Source organism: Sinocyclocheilus anshuiensis, unplaced genomic scaffold (assembly GCF_001515605.1).
Source record: "Sinocyclocheilus anshuiensis isolate Anshui unplaced genomic scaffold, SAMN03320099.WGS_v1.1 scaffold130, whole genome shotgun sequence".
NCBI classification, from domain to species: Eukaryota; Metazoa; Chordata; class Actinopteri; order Cypriniformes; family Cyprinidae; genus Sinocyclocheilus; species Sinocyclocheilus anshuiensis.
The window spans coordinates 1,156,773-1,180,801 of NW_015544207.1; the positions used below are offsets into that span (position 1 = coordinate 1,156,773).

Consider the following 24,029-nt stretch of genomic DNA (forward strand, 5'->3'; position numbering starts at 1 on the left):
AATTAAAAAAAAAACACTGAATAGACATTACAAAAAGGTAGCTGAAATATAAGTAGCTTTAGAAAGAAATATTTTAATTCAACATACAAAAATACAAATAAATAGTGAAATATTAAATTATTTAAAAAAAGAAACGATACTCTAAATATAAAAATAAACGCGCCAGTAGGTGGTGGCAAATCCCTGTCTTAAGTGAGTCATTCAATCATTCATTCAATCGATTTGTTCAAATGGCTGATTCATTTAGAAACGAAGCAAGAGACTGACTTTATGAAAGGTTCACTGAATCATTGATTCACTTGATTCATTTAAAAACGTGGATTCATTAATGAAACTGCTGTGTGTTGATCAGAGACGCACAACAGTTCTCTGAAGGCTTTATTTTCATTGGTGAAATTACTGACAATGTGTCTAAAATTTAATTATTCACACCTTTACCTTATCTTCATTTTTAGGTAAAAACCTTTGTTACCTATTTTTTGTCTACCAGCCATTAATGATTCTAAAAGAAAACGCAGTGTTTGTTATAGACCCCCCAAAACTCCCCGTAATTTGCACCCTGCTTATAAGTACTTGTAAATTAATGAGAACCTAAGAGCACAGACCACACATAATAAAACCATATATGTGCACAGCAACATTTAAAATAAACCTTTATAAATAAACAAGTTATAAAGCAGATACTAAATTGCAGATTTATACTACATACTACTAAATAGTGTCTGCTAAATGAATGAATGTACAGTAGATACTATATTGAAATGTTCACTCACTGGCCACTTTATTAGGTATACATGTTCAACTGCTTGTTAAATATCTAATCAGCCAAACTGATTGCAGCAACTCAATGCACTTAAGGCCCAAGTTTACTTAATTTTTTTTGTGTATGCTATAGCGTACGCGCACAATCCTATGCATAGCCTTTCAAAGTCTAGTCCATTTGAGGTGTACGTGAACGCAACCGATTGACAAATGCGCTCTAGAAAGCTTCGTCTTTGTCCAGCATCTGCTCTATTTTTGTAGTCTTTGTACTCTTTTAAACTAAGTTGCTGATATTTACAGAAGTAGTTGGGAGAGATTTTTTTCCTTAAGAAAACCAACTACCGGTATCAGTATCGGTATCGACAGATATCATTCTGAACAATCGTATCGGCTAAGAAGCTGTAGCTGTAGCTATCGGCTTTCGTATTGGTGCAACTATGTGCGTACTATTCTGGTGACGAAATTTGCGTCAGGCGCACTGTACGTGAACCCTCGTGTACACATAAAAACTGTATACTTTAGCCTTTAGGCATGTAGATTTGTTCAAGACGATCAGCTGAAGTTCAAACCGAGCATCAGAATGCGGAAGAACAGCAGCTGAAAACAATGGGTGCCACTCCTGTCAGCTAACAACAGGAAATTAAAGCTACAGTTCACACAAGCTCACCAAAATTGGACAATAGAAGACTGGAAAAGGTTGCCTGGTCTGATGAGCCTCGATTCCTGCTGCAACATTTGGATGTTTGGGTCAGAATTTGGCGCAAACATCATGAAAGCATGGATCCATCCTGCCTTAGATCAACAGCTCAGGTAATTGTGTTGGGGATATTTCCTTGACACACTTTGGGCCTCTTAGTACCAACTGAGCATCATTTATACGCCACTACCCGAGTACTGTTACTGACCATGTCCATCCCTTTATGAACACAGTGTACCCATCTCGAGATGGCTACATCCAGCAGGATAATGTGCCATATAACAAAGCTCCACAGTCAGTAGATCTCAATCCAAGCACTTTTGGGATGTGGTGGAATGGGAGATTTGCGTCGTATCAATATTAACCACAATCTCTGAGGAATGTTTCTAGCACCTTGCTGAATCTATGCCACGAAGGCAGTTCTAAAGGCAAAAGAAGGTCCAACCCTGTACTAGTATACCGAATTAAGTGGCTGGTAAGTGTATATTTACTATATTTAAACACTGTGTCATTATATAGTCAAATTGCATGACTATTTGTATTTTAGTGCACAATGTGAGAAAAAAATGTTGTTAAATGTTAATAAAACTCTTGTTGCAGTATATGCATAACACAATATAAACACTGCATAACACTGTTCTTTTTCCTGTACCACCACTGGAGCAACACTAGAGCTGAAATGCTTATGGTCAGTGAGTCATCAAATGCTTTTCCAATGGTCTGTACAGTTCTAATAGGCACAGCCAGCTTCAAACAAACCAAGAAACGTATAACTAACAGATTCCACAGGGCTAAAAACAGAACCTGTACACTACAAATGTTGGTAATTCATTAAATACAACTGTGATCTGTGGCATAGTGATCGTAACACTCAGATATCATCTGTATGGCCTCTAAGGTGACAGATTACTACAGCGGGGAGCCCGAGGCAGTCATGTAACGCTCAGAACAATGATTCGACTATAAATAATGAAACAAAACTCACCCAAATATAGCAATAACAGCATCGTTTGCATTTCAAAGCGATGCCAACATCTTCTATAAAGATGATGATAATGAAGTGAAATCTGGTTCTAAAATTTGTGCATCCAGACCAACACCCTCACAGACCTTAATACCTATTAATCATACAACACAATAAATTCAAACAATAAACTCTCTGAAATTCAAATTCACTGTCCACATATTCATAACCAGTTAAATTCCACCTACCTTCTTCAGGAGTATGGTTAGTGGTTTGTTTGTAACGCTATCTCATTCTCTCTGAGCTCAAGAGAGACCCCAGTACCCTCAAAGCATAGTCCTTTGGTTGGTGGCCCTTTCCTGGTCCACTTTGAAGATTGCTCTTGGTCCAAGAACGATCAACTGGCGCTCAATGCCAGTCAAAATCAACACCGAGATCCAGCACCCAAAACAGAGCAGTCATGACTGCCCTGAGAACCTCACAGCAGGGAGGGAGAAGACGAGAAACAGAGAGAGAGAGAGAGAGAGAGAGAGAGAGGAACTCAGGAGACAAATGAAAATGCAAACGGGTGGTACAAGCTGTTAGAAGAAGGAAAAATGGAGGGAGGGATGAAAATGAGCACCTCAGGACTAGCCAAGCTGCAGCGAGCAGAATGCTTTGGGGGGGAAATGAGTGAATCTCACTGTGGACAGAAATAGGGAAGCTTAAGAACACATTGTACTAGCATCATCACCACCAACAACAACTTTTTCAGCTGTGTTCACAACTATACTCCACCACGATTCCATGAACATTTGAAACAATCATCTTTGATGTTCAATCATCACAGTTGTCAAAATGATTGCATTTCTTTTTTTTCTAATGCCAATGTTCAAAAATCTAATTTAATGTAATATATCACTAAGTTAAAAAAGGAAAATGTATAGCAAATAAGAATCATAGAGATTTAATATTACAGATTGTAATAATATAAGATACCTGTAATATATTCTGCACATTCTATAATTATATTATATTTTTAGATCACTAATACATTTGTAAATATTGACCATGTGGCTCCTTTATGCAAAAGGTCAGATGTTCTTGCCTCCACTGAAGCACTGTAAAATGATTTTGATCATTATATAATGACAATATACAATTTGCAAATAAAATAAATAAGAAAAGTGAACAATAGAAACTTTTACATTAGTGGTTTCAGATTTCCAGACCCTACTGTACATAAAAATGAATAATAGAAAAAAGATATATGCAAAAGCATATGCAATTTCTGAAATGAATCTTTGCATAAATATTTAAAATAAAAAAGAAAATGTGCACTACCTCTTTGGTCAGTTTGTTAAATCAGCCAGTCTAATAGAGTTCTTAGTTAATGCTGATAATAATACATACACACACACTTATTTATGTCTCTATTACTAATTAGTAATATTTCACTATGAGTGGAATCTCCAAAAATGCAATGCTCCATAAAGCACGCCAGTGAAAATCAGTGCCATCTACACAATATTCAAACATTTTGTTTGAACAATACCATATTGATGAGGTCTGCGGTAAAGCGCATACACACACACACTCACACCCTTATCGACTGTATTCACGTCAGCCAACAGAAGAAGAAAAAAGGCGAGAAAGTGCAGACATTAGCATATTTAACTCTCTCCGGCTCTGAACAGAAGGCTTGTTTTTGCAGATTCAGCTCTTTCACTGTGAGCGGCGTCATCGCCACTGTCTCTGTGTAGCATTCATCCAACATTAGCAATTAATCTTCCTCATAACAAAAACATCATTGAGCATTTTGAGAACCACTGTGTTGCTCTCTTTTTGGTGAAGGATATTGATTTTATTGAGATATATTGGCTAGCTCACAGAAAAACAACACAAAGAAAATATGTCGTGTTTGCACATTTCAATCAGTTTTTAGCACACTGGTATGTGGTTGCCTGGGTGTTCTGAGTGATTATTTTAGAGAATTGCTATGTGTTTGTTACAGTGTTCTGGGTATCTTTGTGATATTTATTTCAACATGCTATGATTGGGACACACTAATTCTAATTTCTGAACAGCCTACTATTTAGGATGGATAGTTTATTTATTTAGGATACATGTTTTTAGCATACTGTTGCTAAGTGTTCTGAGTGTTTAGCACATTACTAAGTGTTTCCAGAGTGATTTATGTGATTGCTAGGGTGTTTTAGGTTGTTGCTAGGTGGTTGATTACTGGGCCAACTCTCTTGATATGACTTAACGTTGGACCTAAATAGATTAAGCCTTATGTTGAAGGACTATTTAAGTGTATCTCTATTTGTTTGGCCCATGCAAATAAAGGATGACTTACACGCTAAATGTATATTATTAGTGTTAGTGGTTTGTTCAAATAATAAAGAGCAATAATTCTTTGCTATATAGTCTTTATGTAGCTCTGATCCTTTTCAGCGCTGCACTCGTCTTCTGTCTTGTATTTCCACAGCAAGATCTTACGGATTTATGAATGAACCGCTTTTGTTATGATATCCGCTTCAAACATTACAATGCTCATAATAACTTTCATCAATTTCACAAAGACGTGCAGCATTTTGTCTGAGAAAAAATAAAAGGGCACTATTTAATTTTGTAAAAAAAAAAAAAAAAAGATAATCGTATTGTGAAATCAGTATCGTGAATCGTATCGCAGCGCGAGTTGAGTGAATCGTTACATACCTAACAGTAAGTAAATTCACTTCACCGGCTAATTACTCTTCAACAGCGATGCCATAGAAATATACAGAGCTACCGCAAAAACGGAAGTTCAAACCCAAAATTCTAAAGATGGCTGCGTGTTTGTTTCTCTGAAGCATAGGTCTATAACTTCTCATTACTGAATCATCGTCATACTCGTCTGCTGCCATTATGACATCACCATTGTTTTGGAAAAGAACGGAACTTGATTTGCTGCCTTACAAAAGCCCACATCCACACCCTCTTTTTCTTCCCATGTCCAAAGCCCAACTCAGCTGTGTGCAGATGTTTACCCCTCACCCCTTTCTTAGCGAGTCTCTGATGGCAGATGAAGTTGGTTCACACCCACTCTCGCTTTCACCGCAACACCAAATATAGCACACAATCCTCCACCCCACCCCACGGCTTCTCCTTTCCCCTTACAGCACATAGATCATCTCCCTCTCTGTGCGTAATCTTCATAGATTCACTGCACCATGGATATCATTTATACATCAGACACCTTCATATTTTAACATCAAGATACGCCCAAGGTTATCAAACAACGCCACCTCGTTGTGAGGCAGGCGGAAATAATAAGACATAGACAAGGCATAGTAGTGTAAAGATAAGCAAATGCCTCAGTGCGTAAAACCACATTGCCGTGGGTGGAATGATGAAGGTGGTCGCTGAAATCGATGTAGCTGTAAAAAAAATAGAGGAGGAAATGAATGGAAGTTCTGGGCTGGTGGGAGACGTTCTTCTGGTTGGTGAGGCCATGGCGATGCTTCCTCCAATATTTGAAACTCAGCCCTGATTCTGTCAGCTCCAAATAACAGCCTCAAACAAAGCGAGTGGTACACATGGGAGGGAGGAGAGGAAGACACAGGGAATAAGAGAGAGAGAGAGAGAGAGACAGGTATGGAAAGAGAGACAGACCAACGTGAACAAAAGTCCCATGAAAAAAGTCTCGAGACGCTCACATACAACCCAAACAACAACTGTATCTTAAATACAAATTAAGCTGAGTAATATTTTCCATCTAAATGTCTCACTTGGTTCATATGTTAAATTGGATTTGAACAACACAGTTCATTGCATGTTGTTAGATTTATGCCTAAAACAAAACAAAACAAAAAAATGTTCAAGATATGTTCAAGATTCATACCAAGAGCGATAACTATAAAGAAAACTATATTATTGTCCACACTAATGGACAATATTAGCACACTCTGCAGTTTTGTTGTCTGTCGCTTTAAATGCATGAGCTCTTTAAAGGGGACATCAGATGCCCAACATAATTTTATTAAAATTCCTTAATGGTCATGTAAAACAACACCCTTTTACCTTGTCTCTGTTCACAGCGACCCGTTTCTGTGCATGTCTCTTTATATGATAATGAGCTACTGCTCACCCCACCCCTCTCTTCTGTTTTTTTTTGTGTGTGTGTGTGTGTGTGTGTATTTGGTGGCGCGTTAACATCAAAAACAAAACTAATCCACTGTCAGGACTCAGGAGATAATGAAGACTCTTATGTTCATGGCCCAGGGTTTGAAAATTAGTGAGGTCTGGGGTGGGTTAAGAATTGTGTTATAATAACCCCTACAAATACAACTCATTATATACACTAACCCTTTAAAAGAGACAGAGATGTAGATGTTTGTGAAAGATGTTTTCTCTATTTTGGAGGGATGAACAATGTTAAGTTATACCATATTTATTGCATCAAATTTATTTAAATATTTTACTATAGGGGTGGATAATTTCCTCAGTTGTTTATTAATACATATTACTTTTATAGTTTTCTTTACTAATCATTGCTATATAGATGATAACTTTGTCTAGTGCTCTTATGAATGTTTTTAGCATGATTTGTGAAAATGTAACTACTATACTGAATCAAATAGCATGGCTAGTGTTTGCATATTTCATTTCATTCTCTAACCTACTTGTTCTACAGATCTGTGTGCTAGTGGCAACATTGATAATGTTCCTGACAGATGTTCCTGACAGATGCTAATGATATTTTTTTTGAGTTTCCCTTACCGAATGTCGTATCCTGTCAGCAATAACCTGTCCATGGGCTTTTTTGATTACTGTCAGTTTAAGTGCTGGCGGTGCAGTGTTGCCAGATATTGCTATAAACACAAATAAAAACCGAAAAATAAAACAAATAAAAACTGAAAAATAAATACAAAAATTAAGCGAAAATTATTTAAAATATTTTGCAAATAAGATAAAGATATCACTGTCCCTAAACTGCAATTTCACACTTTATTAACTTTCTAAAGTGTTAAATTAAGTGGAAAAGACAAGTCCAAAGACGCTTATAATTGCTGGATCTGGCAACACAGATCTGTCTAAACTGAATTATACATGCAGACATTCATATGAGGAGTTTTACACAGCAAATTAGTCATTCAGAGAACAAATGTTATTTTTGAACATGAAAAAATATTGTATGATGACCTCGGGGGGCGGGGGCCTCATAGCTGGCCACGGGCCTGCTTATGTTCACTTTTACATCCAATTACAAAACACCTGCATTGCTTACAAGATGTTTTAACTACAGTGGCTCCAGAACACAAAAAATGGCAGACAGCGTACAACAGGCTGAGGGCAGAGATATGCTAATATGGAGCAGTCAATCAGCGGCCATGGGCGGGGCCTGAGCAGTATGACGTCAAAAATCAAAACGCCTTGATTATTGAGACTGTTTTTTGGGGATTAAAAAAATGGATGGATTTTTATCATTATAGGGTGGTTATGTCCACACACTACTAAGACACATTTATATGCAAACACCATGTAAAAGTGAATTTTGCATCCAATGTCCCCTTTAAAGTCAGTGGATTCTGATTGGCTGTCAGTGTTTTTACAATTCATCAGCTGGAAAAAAAAATTGCTTTGAAAGTGATTACAATGAAATTGTTCCTCTGTTTCGTTATTGCTAGTCATTTGGACTTCACTATTCTCATAAAATTAGAAAGACTATAAAAACTGCATCACGCCACTGCTTCATAATATAATATAATATAATATAATACATCCCTGGATGTCCCTAAGGAGATGTTTTATTTTATTTAGCTCACTTCTGGGAACAAATTTGTCCCTAAACTATGACAAAACACACACACACACACCTGTAAACAGCTCTGCAGTGGAGATGTAACATAACAGGCCAGGTGAGAGCGAATGATCTTGGTAACATCACCTCATCTCACTGCAGCAACCATCACACACACACAGATTTTGTTGCTTGCTGTGGCTGCATTATTATTAATATTACATATTATACATTGGTTATAGTTCTGTAAACAGCTCTGCAGTGGAGATGTAACATAACAGGCCAGGTGAGAGCGAATGATCTTGGTAACATCACCTCAGCTCACTGCAGCAACCATCACACACACACAGATTTTGTTGCTTGCTGTGGCTGCATTATTATTAATATTACATATTATACATTGGTTATAGTAATAAGATTTGACCAAACCCCTGACCTGGAGTATTATATTTTTGGGACTCAACCTGTCCATCACCACTATGGATATGACACAACAAATCATACGGCTTGTTGATTTGTTTGAGCGATATATTAAAATGTTTAAATGTATAAATAATCATGAATAAATACAAGTAAATTATATTTTACTAGTTGGGTTTTTAAAGACCCCATGAAATAAAAAATTGAATTTGAACTTTGAAAATGTTTGGAATGTTACGTCTTTGTAATAGAGGGAAATTATGCGGTAAAAGGGTAGCAAATATAGTATAAATATTATGGTTTTACTTATTAAAAATAATAACTCTAAATATTATAATTATGGTATACTACAATTAACTGAACATCAGTTTGATTTACAACCTAAATTTTGGATGGAGTTAAGAAGTTTGATGTGGGATATATGAAAACATGGAATTTATGTCTCTAAAGCTTTAAAAAAAAAAAGTAATAACACACCCAAGTATACAGTATTTGTGGAATATGCCACCAAAAAAAGAAAAAAAAAAACACGAGGTGCCAAAGCGCTATTGAGTTGATTGGGACTGCATACACTGCCAGTACACAGAAACAGAAATACATGTGAGGAGAAAAAGAGGCAGACACAGGAATGAAGCCCCCATATATCTACACATTACCCCTCCCTGTGTTTATGGCCTGTGCGTGGCACAAGCGGGAAAAGTGCTCCTGCTAAGTGATCCTTAATGATGTTACGGCGGTTTGTGAACTGTCAGAGTGGCCATTTCCCATCCATTATTAATGCGATGGATTTCAACACCGCTCTCGGTGCTACACACCCTGCACTAATATCTCAGCCTTCCTTCACATTTCACTCTGATTCCATGTGGAAAAGACTGAAAAAACAATAGTGAGCAGGAGGAGGAGTTTGTGTTCAGGAGAGGCTGTACGTCTTTGTGTCTGTCAGACATAAAGATGGTTCTTCAGCCTAAATTTAGCCTATTCCCGTCTGATTATTAGTCAGCAGAACTCAGACAGACACAGGCTTAGTCTAAACTTCACACTCACCAGGCTTTGGCTTTGAAGAGAAAATAAAACTAGCTGGCTTAGTTGGCAGATTAATTTTTAAATACATTTATACACAATCAAAGATATTGTTTTAGTGTCAAACCAGGGTTATTATAGTTAACTAAACTAAAAACCTTAAAAATATTTTTGTTACTTAATGTTAACTGAAATAAAATATAGCATAAAAAATGTAAACCTAAGTGTTCCTCTTGTGAAAAAGAAATGTGCTTAATTGTATTGGATGTGTACATGTAGTGTACTTCAAATAAAGTATATTTTTAAAACTGTACTTAATATTAATGTAATAAATGGCCACTTAAATGTACATGAGAGTTCACTTTCATGACTGTGTCTAAGTACACATTTAAGAAGTGTGCTTAGTAATAATGTCAAATTAAAAGTTTAAATTTAAAGTGCACAATCTCTGTATTAATTATCTTTTGTTTTAAAGTACACTTTTGATGTGTTGACTAACATACTAAAGCACATGTACTTGATTATAATTTTAGCTGTAGTGTTTTTCCATATTATATTTAAAGTGAATATATTCTAATATATTTTTATCATATGTTTTAAACATATTTTGTACTATATTACAACTTAATTCATCATAGCAATTACCAGTATATATAAATACATGACATACAATTTTAAATAGAAATTACATTACAGTGTATTTTAGTTTACCATGAATTCTTGTCGGTACATTAACATGCAATTAAGTGTCTAAAAAACAATACATTCAATATATTCTTTTAAAGTACAGTATATTATTTATGCGGTAACAGAATAGGGAACACAATAATAGCTAAGAGTTTAACAAACCTCATTTGCTGCTTATTAATAGTTAGTAAGGTAAATATTAAGTCAGATTAAGGGATCTACAATATGGTCATGCAGAATAAGGTATTAATATATGCTTTATAAGTACTAATAAACAGCCAACATGCATGCTAATAAAATTGCTACTTAAAATAAAGTGTTACCATTTATGTAACAACTACTCTTTTTAAAAGTATGCTAAATTAAACTTCATTCTCACAAGGTGTGGTCATCATTATATTATTCATTAATAATTATTACAATTGTGCTACATGAATAGAATCTCAAATCATGCCGGTAGTTTTGGAGAGGTGTGCTATTACTTTTCTAAGTGATCAGGACTTGCGTTATTTTCCCATGCCGGATCATCATCTACATCTACTGTACTTCATATTTTGAATTCACGTATTAAAGTGGGACAGCAGAAATCAGCATGTGTCTGTTATCTGTATTTAACCGTTCCACAAAAAACCTGATTTCCACTCTGTGTGCCCAAACTGGGACACCTGACAGTAACTGAGAGAGTTTGTTATACAATGTCTGTTTAGCAAGGTGTCAGAAAGATAATGAGTAGCACATCAGCACACTCAATGCCTTCTCGTCCCAGAGTGTCCTGAAGTGCTCTAGAGTGGGAGGGACTGGAGGACGTATGGACGTGCATGTTATGTAAGACTTCACATCAAGAGTCCTCCTTCACATAAAAACACCCTGGTGCTACCATGCTACAATAATCCTGTAACACTATAGTGCGTCGAATGATTAATGTACCATCATATTTACAAAAAATATGATTTTACTCTCATGGTATGTGTCCAAAAATGTTTTTTGTTCATGCTGGAAGTGAGATACAGCTAGAACCATGCAAATATTCCTCATATTTTGGTTTGCTGCATTAAGACTCTTATATATAAGACTATACATACATATTAGAGTGGATGAAGAGAGCAGAGGAGGAATGGTATGATGCACAGAAATGATAAACTGTGAGGAAACCAGAGAGAGAGAGGCTTATACTCTCAGTTCTATATACGCTTTTAATCGATACTAATTTCTATGTCAAAATGAAAGCCCCTAGAAGCTGCCCCGAGTCCACATATGAGAGAGGGTTCACGTGGGGTGTTTTCATATGATAAGAAATCAGATGGGATCGGATAGAGTCTTGAAATAGATCCACTCAAAAGCAGCAGGTAAATGCCACTGTTTCTCCTGCAGAGATGAGTCACAATCCAGCAAGACAACCCCACCCGAGACAGAGCAAAGATTTCTGTAAGTCAGCACGAGGAAACAAAAACAAAGCCACAGCTACAGCTCCTCAAACGGCTCCAGTTGAAAAAAAAAAAATTAGTATTTTAAGGTCCTAAAAACAGAGATTGCTCAGTCTAGAAAAATATTATGTTTATTATGCTTAAAACATTTTATGCTTATCATTAAAATACAGTGTGCCATTTCTGCAACAGAATCGCAAAAAATTAAAACTGTTTAACTAATACATATTTCATTTTTTTAATAGTAATATAATATAGATATAATTATAGTTAAAATGTTAAAAAATATATTACATTATATAATAGTACATTATACCCGTGTCTGACAGTCCAGACATTTAAAGTATACTACCATTCAAATGTTAGGTCAGTTTTCCTTTTTCAAGAAATTCAGATTTTTAATTCAGCAGGGTGTCATGCTGCTGCTACTGTGTCGGAGCGAGGAGACGGAGGGAATCCAGAAATAATTAACTTTATTTTAACACCAAGGAACACACACATAGCACAGGAACCGACGAACATTCAACAAGTTCTGTGCTACCCTCGGGGACTGGAGCCTTCTCTGGGCTAAACTCGGGGACTGGAGCCCTCAACTGGCCTAAACTCGGGGACTCTAGCCTTCTCTGAGCTAAACTCGGGGACTGGAGCCCTCTCTGGGCTAAACTCGGGGAGCATTTTTCTTTTTTTCTACTTGTTACATAGCACTTTTTGTTAGAAAATGTTTATTTACTATTTATTCAGGTTTTTTAAGGTATCTAATATTTTGATACTTAATTTCTGACTGGAGCTAAACTTGGGGACTAGAGCTCTCACTGGGCTAAACTCGGGGACTGGAGCTAAACTTGGGGACTAGAGCTCTCACTGGGCTAAACTCGGGGACTGGAGCTAAACTTGGGGACTAGAGCTCTCACTGGGCTAAACTCGGGGACTGGAGCTAAACTTGGGGACAACTCGGGGACTGGAGCTAAACTCGGGGACTGGAGCCCTCACTGGGCTAAACTCGGGGTCTGGAGCCCTCACTGGGCTAAACTTGGGGACTGGAGCCCTCACTGGGCTAAACTCGGGGACTGGAGCCCTCACTGGGCTAAACTCGGGGACTAGAGCCCTCTCTGGGCTATCATATAATCTGACACAGGGACGCATTTAATTGATTGAAAATATGAAATCAAATCTATACAAAAGATTTCTAACAGCAAATTAGCACATTAAAATGATTTCTGAAGGATCATGTGACACTGAAGACTGGAGTAATGATGCTGAAAATTCAGCTTTGCATCACAGGAATAAATTACATTTTAAAATATTTTAAAATAGAAATGATTAAAACATAATAATATTTCACATAATTTTTTATTACATTTAATGCAGCCTAAAAGACTTCTTAAAAAAAACATTAAATAATCTTACCACCCTAATTTCTGCATCTAAAAGTATATTACAAAAATAAGATCTAATTTACAAATATTTAATTCTATATTAGCAATATAATATAGATATAATTAAAATGTTAATAAATATTGCATTATATAATAGTAGCTAGAAGTTTTACCAGTGTCTGATAACCCAGACATTTCAATTACACTACAAATTTACAATTTAAAAGTTACGTCTGTTTTCTTTATTTTATTTTTAAGAAATTCATATTTTTTATTCAGCAATGGCTAATTTAATTGACAGAACAGATAAACTAAATCAATACAAAAGGTTTTATATACCAATGTTTTTTTTTTCCTCAAAAATTTTTATTATATTAAGCAGGACAAATGTTTCCATCATTGATAATAAGAAAATAAGAAATGTTTCTTGATCAGCAAATCAGCATATTAAAATGATCTCTGAAGGATCATGTGACGCTGAAGACTGTTGATGCTGAAGAATGATGCTGAAAATTTAAAATCCAGATTTGCTGCAGGAATAAATTACTTTTTAAAATATATTCAAATTGTAATAATATTTCACAATTTTTACTCTATTTACTCGATTTTTAATCAAATAAATGCAACCTTGGTGAGCATAAGAGACGTCTTTCAAAAACATCAAATAATCTTACCAACCTCAAAATCAAACGGCAGTGTAAATATAAACTAGCAATTGCAACCCAGTTTTACTTCTATAATCCATTCTTTCATACTTAACAATGCCAAAATTCACAGTAATGCGCTGCCTCCTGTAAATACATTCACCACTGTCTTCATGCATGTAAGGAATCCATGATGTACGTCACAGATGCTTATTTTCAGGTACACCATCACAGCACAGTTTTTATGAACACAGAGAGAGCATGAGGATTTAACATTCACCAGCAGGCCCCACTCCAATTGAGCTCCATTAATATTTTACTATTTTAATATTTTAGGAACTGTGATATTTTGGGAGAAAATTGAAACTGCCACGACCTCCTGGTCATGAAAATTAACAACCCACTCAATATGCCGTCTCTTCTTTCCACACACACACACACACACACACATATACAAACTCTCTGTTAACACATAAAACACTGCATGGCAGATGGACGCCCAGATAGTCAATGTCCCTGTTAATACCCTTTAAACCTTGTCTGTAAACTTGCCTTTGCTTCCGCACATATGAATCTGGAGTAGGTATCTAAGGGTGCCACATTTTACAGGCTGAATATAAAGACGAATGAGCTTATATGGTGTGCGCAGAACAAACCAAAGAATTTGGGTCACTCATTACAGAGGAAATTAATTGATGTAACGAGGCTGACATAGATGTTGAAGTGTGCCATGGAGAAATTCATTGTGCTTGTCATAACCTATTTTTTCCTTTAGGTGTTTTCAAAAGATTCTCTTAAATAACATGAAGAATGCTGCAGGAGAGTAATGGAGCTGTCTCCATCTAGCGGCCACGTCTTGAATTACAGCACAAGTGAGACGGTCACATATTAGGGCAGGCTGTGTCCTTATAGATATTGTAATCAGCTACTACACAAAACACATTAGACAAGATTTTTAGACACTGAAGGAACTTAAAAACTGAAAAAAAATTAAATAGAGATCTGAGGACATATTGTCACCCAGATACAAGAGACTTTTACTAAGACTCTTTTTCTAAATGTCTAGTGAAACGAATAATTGCAGCAGCCAGCAGTTAATTAGTAATAGTTTTCAAGAGTGGGGAAATTGAGAAGTTTTCAAATTTTGTAACAACCTGAAAACAACCTTTCATAACATCCAAACAACGAATTTTGGTTTTGGTGAAATACACCACAAATACACCATACTCAAATGCCAGCTGAATGCTTCAGAAAATGTTCAAGAAGTCAAACTCCATGGTCATGAATGTAAACAAAATGTAGGGAAAAAAACCTACTATCAACATTTCTCCGGTTTTATTGTCCTATTTAATGCTAATTTATTAGGAGAAAGACAAAAATCTTGTAAAGTGTATTTCATTTGATATATATATATATGATTAATATGTGTGTGTGTGTTTGTGTGTGTGTCTATATATATATATATATACAGTGGTGTGAAAAAGTGTTGGCCCCCTTCCTGATTTCTTATTTTTTTGCATGTTTGTCACACTTTAATGTTTCAGATCATCAAACAAATTGAAATATTAGTAAAAGATAACAAGTGAACCCAACATGCAGTTTTTAAATGAAGGTTTTTATTATTAAGGGAAAACAAAATCCAAAACTTATTTTCCAAAACAGAGTCTTACCTGTCGTTTGATGAAGCTGGAGGTGGTGTCAGACGAGGTGCTGCCATCTGAGCGTTTAAAACGACCCTTGCGCTTCGGCAACTTTCGTGATAGCTATATGGAGACAACCACATCAAAACAAACAGTCACCCGGTTACAGTATCAGACACAAGATGCCTTATAAATAAGATGCACTTTGTTGAAAAACACAGTTTTTTTTCAATTGCTTGCACACATTTTCAAAACTTTGCCTCCTTTTTTCAAAACTTTACATACAAATCCAAGAATTGCACACACAAAATGCAAAATGTCTCACATCTCTTGCAAAATGAAGCACTGCATTCAAAATATCACAAACACATCTCAAAAGCAAACCTTTGCAAACACCTTTGTCATAATATTAATTCCTGTTAGATTGTTGTGTGTTACATAGGAATTGTGTGTTGTGTTTTGCAAAAAGTGTTTTATGAAATTGAGAACTGAGTAAAGGCTGAGAATTAGTGTGGTTCTGGTGTTTGAGTGTCGGGTTTCAGAAATTGTGTGACAAGTAAAGATTTTCTGTGTAAGCAGTTAAAAAAACTGTAAGCTGGTAAACTGGGCTAGGACACTAGATGTACGTGTCTGGAGCTCCAGCAGCAGTTAGATTAATGTTCACATTATAGGAAATGGGTCTGGAGTAAGCTCTTTAAATAGTTGAAAGTAAAGTCTTGAAATATGACAGATATAAAGTTTGTAACTGTTCTAGTCAGCAGTGCTTAAATACCTTAAATATCTTGTCACACTTGTTTTTTTTTATTAAAAATACTGTTGGTCGCATCAACTGCTCAGTCTTACAAGTTCGTTTTCTTACAAGTCCTTTTTTTACAGAAAAAAGTGGTGAATCTGAAATCTTTCAATCTGAAAAGTAATACTGATACTCCTCAACTAACTGCTAGTTGGTCAGACTAGTTTTTAAGACAGTTTTAACATAATGACTGTATTTATGCAACTAGCAACTAACTTTAGTCTACTCTAGGCACATTACCTTTCTTGTTCAAAAGCAAACATTATTATTATTTTTTTTTTTACATTTTTGGTATTAATCCTGTTGGAAAATCCAACCCGATCTCACAGGAAAATTTAGCTTTTTTTAAGATGTAGCGATGTTTTATGAATTTATGAAAACATAATTTTTTAGTAAGCATTAAACCCCAAACAAAACCGCCATTGGAGCGCAAGTAGCATAGGCCTATATCATAGAAAAAACATATGAATGAGATTATACGAATTCATACAAATTAGCCACCAATTCAGCAAAATGTAAAACAAATTGCCATGAGATTTGACCAATTTTAACTAGTATCTGGTTTGTTGCTAATCCATGATGGTTTAGCTAGTGACCAGTTTGGACCAACTAATAGCCAACTTAGACCTGCTAGAAACCAGTTAGTTACCATCTTCAACAACAAACAAAACAAACAGCTACCAGCTTAATATGGTATTTCACGCAGGGCAGGTGACCATGGGACCTAAGTTGGCTACAGGTGAGACCCATGACAAGTGAGGGTTCACCATAAAGGAATTCTGAGAGACTTTAAATCCGTTTATCCGTATTCAGTAGAAACTGACAGAAAGCAAGTGTTTGAACTCATCAATGAACAGTGTGTCTACAGATGCCTGGCCTGAAGGACGAGGCCTTGGTTGCGGTGGGAAATCTCAGGGCGGAGGAAAAACAGGAATTGAGTTTCGCGGATGGTGGAGGAGCATCAAAACATCTTACCCACATCTCGCCTCCGTTCATTAAAGACAACAGCGCGTTAAAGGCGATATTACACGGGCAGATTGTGTAGCTGTAGCGCTCTGCGGATATATGAAGCGCTTCAATGCACGACTGCTCAACAACAAGTAGCAAGAAATTAACCATTTATGAGATCCTATTCAAATCCCCCAATAGTCTTACCTGAAAATAGTGCGACTGAGCAGCGCTTTCTACACCAGACAGAGGGTCTGCGGAAGATTTGGACATCTTTACTTGCACCATCTATTTGAGAGCGCAGGGAGGCGGGTGCATGCATGCATTGGTGCTTACTGGAAGAAACGGCGATACCAAATACATATGCCTCCCGAGGAAGAAAGGGGTATCACGATTGAACAGTCAAGCTTCTGTCTGAGCTGCCTGCGCAGAGATCCTAAGATACATTCCCTCGCGCGGGTTATTATAAATCGAGATAGTAATACAGGTGTACAAATGCAACGGGACTGTTTCTTGTGCATGCGCCTTTTGTAATCTCTCTCTCTCTCTCTCTCGTACAGTAGGCTACATACACATTTTTTATCCAAAAGTCGTTAGATAAACAAAAAGCAAGATCTTAACCGCTACACTGGAATACTGCTGATTTCTATATTCTAGACTTTGTGCAAATCTGAGATTTCTCAAATAAGAACATTGCAGTGGTTTACATCACAGCAACTCAGGTAATATGGTGTTTTTTTATGTAACACGCAGTAAATATCATACAACCTCACAAATAGGCTATCACTAAAATAGGTGTTCTGGATAAATAACACTGGTTTCTTTGACAGCCCTAGGCTCACAAAACTTTAGAGTGACTCTCTGCAAGTCTCAGCCAATGGCGGGAGTCAGTTTGAATGGCCTAATGGCAGACGGAAACCTGTTTGAAAACAATCATAATTTGCAAAAACCAATTATTATAAATGGACAAATGTATCCAGTGATGCAAACTTTTCAACTTTTTCCACTGTCAAATTTCATCATTTTGAATGGAAAATATTATATAATTTACATGATTAATGTAACAGAATGTGACGCAACAAGAAACATTTGGCTTTTTTCACATATTAGGCATACAAATAAAAGTGAATGTGTGCATCTTTTAATATTTGTTGATAACTGAAAAGTATTACTTCCCAACTAGAATAGAACCAAAACTAGAATTTCCATCACCTTTTATTTATGTATTTATTATTTATTTATTTATTACTTTACAAAAAATTGCCAGTTATAGTTGACACTAAAGCTTACTTTATCTTTATGAATAAGTAAACAACAATGCCCTCTTCTAGCACTTTGGAGCATATGCCTTATAGCTTATAGAAGGGCAAATGTGCTTTTCCTTGTAATACATTATTTCTTTTGATTGTAATAGTTAATTCTATTCTGACTTCACAATATTTATAATTATATCTATTAATATTCCAATCAATCACCTATAACTGTAAAATCATACATTTAGCACATGTGCTTTGTGTTACGGGGCGAACGAGACGTGAGACGTGCGGATCCATCTGCAGGCTTTTATTAGACAGAGACGTGGTCATAACAGGCATGGGTCAAACAATGGCAAACAGGTATATTGAGGGCAAGACAGCAGTAGCACGGCACGGCTTTGTTGTCAACGCCATTTTGTGAGTGAATGCAGTGTCTTGTTCCTCCGCGACACCAACAGTGAACGCTGAACCAACAGTCCACAAAACATAATCCAAAAAATTACTCAGTGACGAACAAGGACTCTCATTAATCATTCTTGACTTTAAAGGCTGGTTAAGGCCATCACAGAAAAAGTTTATCAGCATACAGTCCGGTAATTCTGTGCCATTAGCCAAAGCCAAATATTCCTCACTGTAACCCTCAAGTGATCGTGTGCCCTGCTTGAGAGCTAGTAGCAGAATCGCTGTGTTCATACCTGGCCAATGTCCTTCGGAAAAGCCGCTGGATCCTTGTTTGGCCGAGTATTAGGGCAGAGGCCCAACAGGGCAGAGCAGGTGGAGCAGAAGCCCACCAGGGCGGAGCAGAAGACCACCAGGCCGGAGCTGACAAGAGCAGAAGACCACAACGGAGCAGATGGGACAGAAGCCCACCAGGGCGGAGCAGACGGGGCAGAGCAGGCGGAGCAGAAGCCCACCAGGGCGGAGCAGAAGACCTCCATGGCGGAGCAGACAGAGCAGGAACCCACCAGGGCAGAGCAGATGGGACAGAAGCCCACCAGGGCGGAGCAAAAGACCTCCATGGCGGAGCAGACAGAGCAGGAACCCACCAGGATGGAGCAGACAGGGCCGGGACCCATGGCAGAGACTGGGGCCTAGGGAAAGCAGAGACAGACAACACAGGCAGTGCATTCATGGTCTCAGGGACCAAGGCAGGGAACAAAAGAAGTTCATCAATAGTCCCCCTGCAACACAGGCAGTGCATTCATGGTCTCAGGGACCAAGGCAGGGAGCACAAGAAGTTCATCAATGTTCTCTATGGCAGTGACAGGGTTAAAGGGACAGACACTGAGTGCATTGTTTGAAACTGGACGGGCAAACATTTCAGTAAGTGACATTAAACAGGCAGACAATTCCCAGTCAGACTCCGTTGAAACAAGACAGACAGACAATACAAGATCAGATTTGACTAGAATTTAAACCAACAGACAGTTCACAGTGGGATGCATTGAGTGACACTAGATTGGCAGACAGTTCAGTGATTGAAGCTGGACAGACAGATAATTCAGAGTCAAGCTCATTGACGGAAACTGGATAGATAGACTGTTCACTAGGGGTCTCTTTGGCAACGACAGATGTAATGGGGCAAATATAGAGTTCATTTATGGTTTCCGGGTTCATGACAGGCAGGGTTAAGAGTTCAAAGGCGGGTCTTTGGGCTGTGACAAGGCCACTAGAGCCTACAGGAAGCTTAGATAATGTTTCTGGACTATTGGGGCAAATAACAGGTTCATTTGTTGCGACTAGACGGACGGACAGTTCACAATCAGCCTCCATGGCTGGTTCAACACGAGACAAGAGTTCATAAACAGCCTCCATAGCCGTAACAGGACAGGCAGAGAATTCAAAGACGGCCTCCATAGCCGTTACAGAACTGGCAAAGGGATCACAGACAGCCTTCATAGCCATGATAGGACGACAGGCAGAGGGATCACAGACGGCCTCCCTGGCCGGAACAGAACAGGACGAGAGTTTATGAGTGGATACCACTGACACCTCTGGAGGACCGCCTCAGGAGGTTCTGTGGTGGTGTATGCAGCCCAAATACACCAAAAAGCAATCCCTATCATGGGAAGCACTGCAGACAGGGGAATCAGTTCAGGAACAGGAGGGCTAAAGTGAGTTTCGGCGTTGAAAGGTGGTGTGAGACTGATTTATATAGTGTGTGTTATTGGTAGCAGCTGTGTGTGATTGGTTTCAGATGAGCTTGTGATTAGTGCAATGGAGCATGGGAAATGTAGTCCAGGGTGATGTGTAACAGTTTGTGTAGTGCGAGAGTCAATGTAATGGAAGGGTGACCTCTGGTGGCAATCGAACGGAAGTCCATGGACAGGATTCGTGACACTTTGATTTTATATGGCATCTTTAGCTAGATTTATGTGGCCAAACTAGATGAGTAATCTCACCATGGAAGTACTTTCAAAAATTCAAAAGGAAATTTAAAATTACAGCTTGGAAGAGAACAGGAATGTGGCTCAGTGGGAGGAGTGTGATCCATAAATAACTACTTCGAAACTCTTAGGTGTGGTTTTCATCATAAACACACATACACTCACACCCTCTTAAGTGTTAAAACCTGCTGTCTCATTTATGACAGCAGATCTGAAGCACTGAGAGACAGGAAAACTGATCTCAAAACAACACAAAACTCAAACATTTACCTTACCTACATTAACCTTCAAACCTATATCCTTAATATGAAATAATAATAATAATAATAATAATACAAATAAATACTTAATAACAATACAAACAAAAAAACATAACAAAAACTTGTGAGAAAAACTAACAGTAGTCCTACTAAAAAACTTTAGTTTCAAGACCAATTCTCACTATTAACTAGTTGCTTATTATTAGCATGCATAGCATATTATAGGGCTGTGCGATATTGAAGAAAAATGCGATATGCGATAACTCATAAAATAATGCGATATTCGATATGCAATACGATGTTTAAAGTGCCACATGCTCAGATGAAACAGTTTTACTCAGCTGTTGCTGAGTCAGTTCTGTGAACTTCTATAACTATCTTGTGTCACATATATATGGTTATTTGTATGTATCAAGAGCTCCTGTAAAACCACAACAAATTCCTTGTGTTTGCGCACACTTAAGTGGCGAATAAAGCTCATTCTGATTCTGATTCTAATATAACTAGCATACATGTTTCACTTTTTGTGAGAAGAAAGCACCCCTACAACAACTTCTGAAAGTGAACGGTAGTGTTTTACTCAAGCATTACATAAAAATGTAATTTTAACATTAGTGTAATAATTTTAACATGAGTTTAGGAACCGAATAATAAAAAGGAAAAATACAACACTGCTTAGTATTTACTCTATGAATTCAATATGCACTGATTCTTATTTAAGCTACAAAAGTTATTTAGGTAAGAGCAGTAAGTGATTTTCTCTTTGTCTTTTGTTCATAGCCCCAAATATTGCAAGCCGTAGCGATATGCATATTGCGATATGTACATTTGCGATATTTCGATAATTTCGATACATTGCACAGCCCTAACATATTATCTAGCAAATTGGTTGTTTATTAGTAATTGTAAAGTACATATTAATGGCTTATTCTACATGACCTTTTAGATCCCTTTATCCAAACCCATACCTAACTTAACTACCTCACTAACTACTAATAAGCAGCAAAGGAGTTTATTGAGGCATAAATTGTAGTTAAAAGTTAGTTAATAGTGACAATTGGTCCACCAAAAAAGTGTGACCAAAATAAATCTTAACCAAATAGTTTTTATTGCCATATACAGAAAAAATATTATTTTTCTAAGTGTGTTCAAAAGAACAGTTAGTTCAGTCTTCAAACTCGATTGGCTGAGAGACATTCTGGGACTTTTCGATGCTTTGTCCGTGTTTGCGCGTTCCAGACAGACTCTGTTCATTAGTGTTGGGGATTATTCAGTGACTCTTTCTGCACGGTATATCGATACGCCCATAGGTGGCGACATGTCATTGAATCATTCATTCAATCAATTCGTTCAAAACCACAGATTCATTCAGGAACGAAGCACTTTTATGTTGCACAACTTGGACTGGCAATATTGGGTCCAAAAATAAGTTACACACCAGATTAACTTCTTGTTTATTAAACTGTTGTATATAAAATATAGCCTACATATGCTGTTATTCTGAATATTAGGAACAACAGCACTTCCTCCTTCAAACAACAGGTATTTCAACTTTCAACCTCATTTCCACATATAAAACAGTGGTTAAAAATATAATGATATGGTTAAAATAGGCTAATATTCCACCGGTGATTGGTGTAACTGGAGTTGTGATCCAAAGGGCCCTTCCTTCCCGTTTACGCTGTCACGCTGAAGCAATCAGGCTGTCAATCACGTGAATGTAAACTCCTCTGACAGCCACTAATCGTCAGACACAAAAATCATGCGGCCAGTGTTGGGAGTCGATGTGACAAGTGATGCACTGCTGACAGCTGGACCCTGATTTGACTATGAAACAGCAGGGCGCTGTCTCTGTGTAATTACAGGTGATAAAGAGCTTTATTTGTGCTGTTTGTTTGTTTTGATTGTTTTAATTGCAATGACTGTCGTGCATATGGTTTCTACTGCTTACGACTTAAACATAAACGCCCCTCTAATTGGCACAACTGTTATGTAATACGTTGTTTATAACAGTATGCAGGTTATGTCACATAAGACAAGTGCTGATGTATTTTAACAGCGGGCTGTGTGCTTAACCCTGCAAAGCCTGGGCCCCGACATATAAGCGAATAGTTAAAGAAATCTGATTTTACTCAAATGGAAAAAGTTGAAACTTTAGATAAAATATTAATAAAATCTAAAAGGAAAAAATGAATATGTGTTTTTCTTGAGTATTATTTTACATCAAGCTTTTATGGCTAATATAGTAGGCTACACTGTAAAAATCAATAAGCTGTAATTGTTACCTTAAAGAGCAACCTTTACCTGATTTAACCCATGAAAATAAATAAACAAATAAATAAAAATTTAATTAAATTAGTATAAATTAATGTATTTAGGTTGATTTAGTGCTGCTATTTTATTAATTTTTTTTATAATTTTTTTATTTGAATAAAACCAGTTAATTTAGATCTTTTTAGATAGTTTTATTCAGAAGCCCAAACTGAGCAAAAATATGCAACTTATTAAATATTTTTATTTAAATGGACAATAAGTAAGTTGAAATTCTGCCAATTTGTTTGTAAATTTGTATGTAATGAGATCTTTATAACAATATAACAGACTACTTTCATATAATTAGATCTTTTTAGATAGTTTTATTCAGAGGCCCAAACTGAGCAAAAATATGCAACTTATTAAATATGTTTATTTAAATGGACAATAAGTAAGTTGAAATTCTGCCAATTTGTTTGTAAATTTGTATGTAATGAGATCTTTATAACAATATAACAGACTACTTTCATATAAATAAAATAATAAAATATGTAAAAATACCTATAAATATCAGTGTCACTCTATACCTCCCAATTAGATATATTTAAATAGTAGTGTAGTTTTTATTGTAGGGGCAAAACAATTAATGCAATGCAGCACAATGATATCATGTTCAATACTAATATTTTAACACAGTTCGTCTAAAAAAGTTATTTATGGATAATCAAGTAAAC

The 24,029-nt window shown here is 36.7% G+C and overlaps 1 protein-coding gene across 3 annotated transcripts in view; it reads right to left on the reverse strand.

Annotated features, from left to right (window-relative positions):
• The window catches only part of LOC107696997 (voltage-dependent L-type calcium channel subunit beta-4-like), a 53,186-nt gene extending 35,548 nt beyond the window's left edge, over positions 1 to 17,638 (reverse strand). For all 3 annotated transcript variants that reach the window (XR_001635148.1, XM_016497597.1, XM_016497598.1), the window contains exons 1-2: positions 17,347 to 17,638; positions 15,429 to 15,521 (exon numbers count right to left, since the gene is read on the reverse strand). Coding sequence is in view for 2 of the 3 variants with exons in the window: in XM_016497597.1 (XP_016353083.1) it covers positions 15,429 to 15,521; positions 17,347 to 17,427 (174 nt within the window). In the remaining variant the exon portion in view is untranslated. The remainder of the gene's footprint in view (positions 1 to 15,428; positions 15,522 to 17,346) is intronic.
• Between the last annotated feature and the right edge of the window lie 6,391 nt (positions 17,639 to 24,029).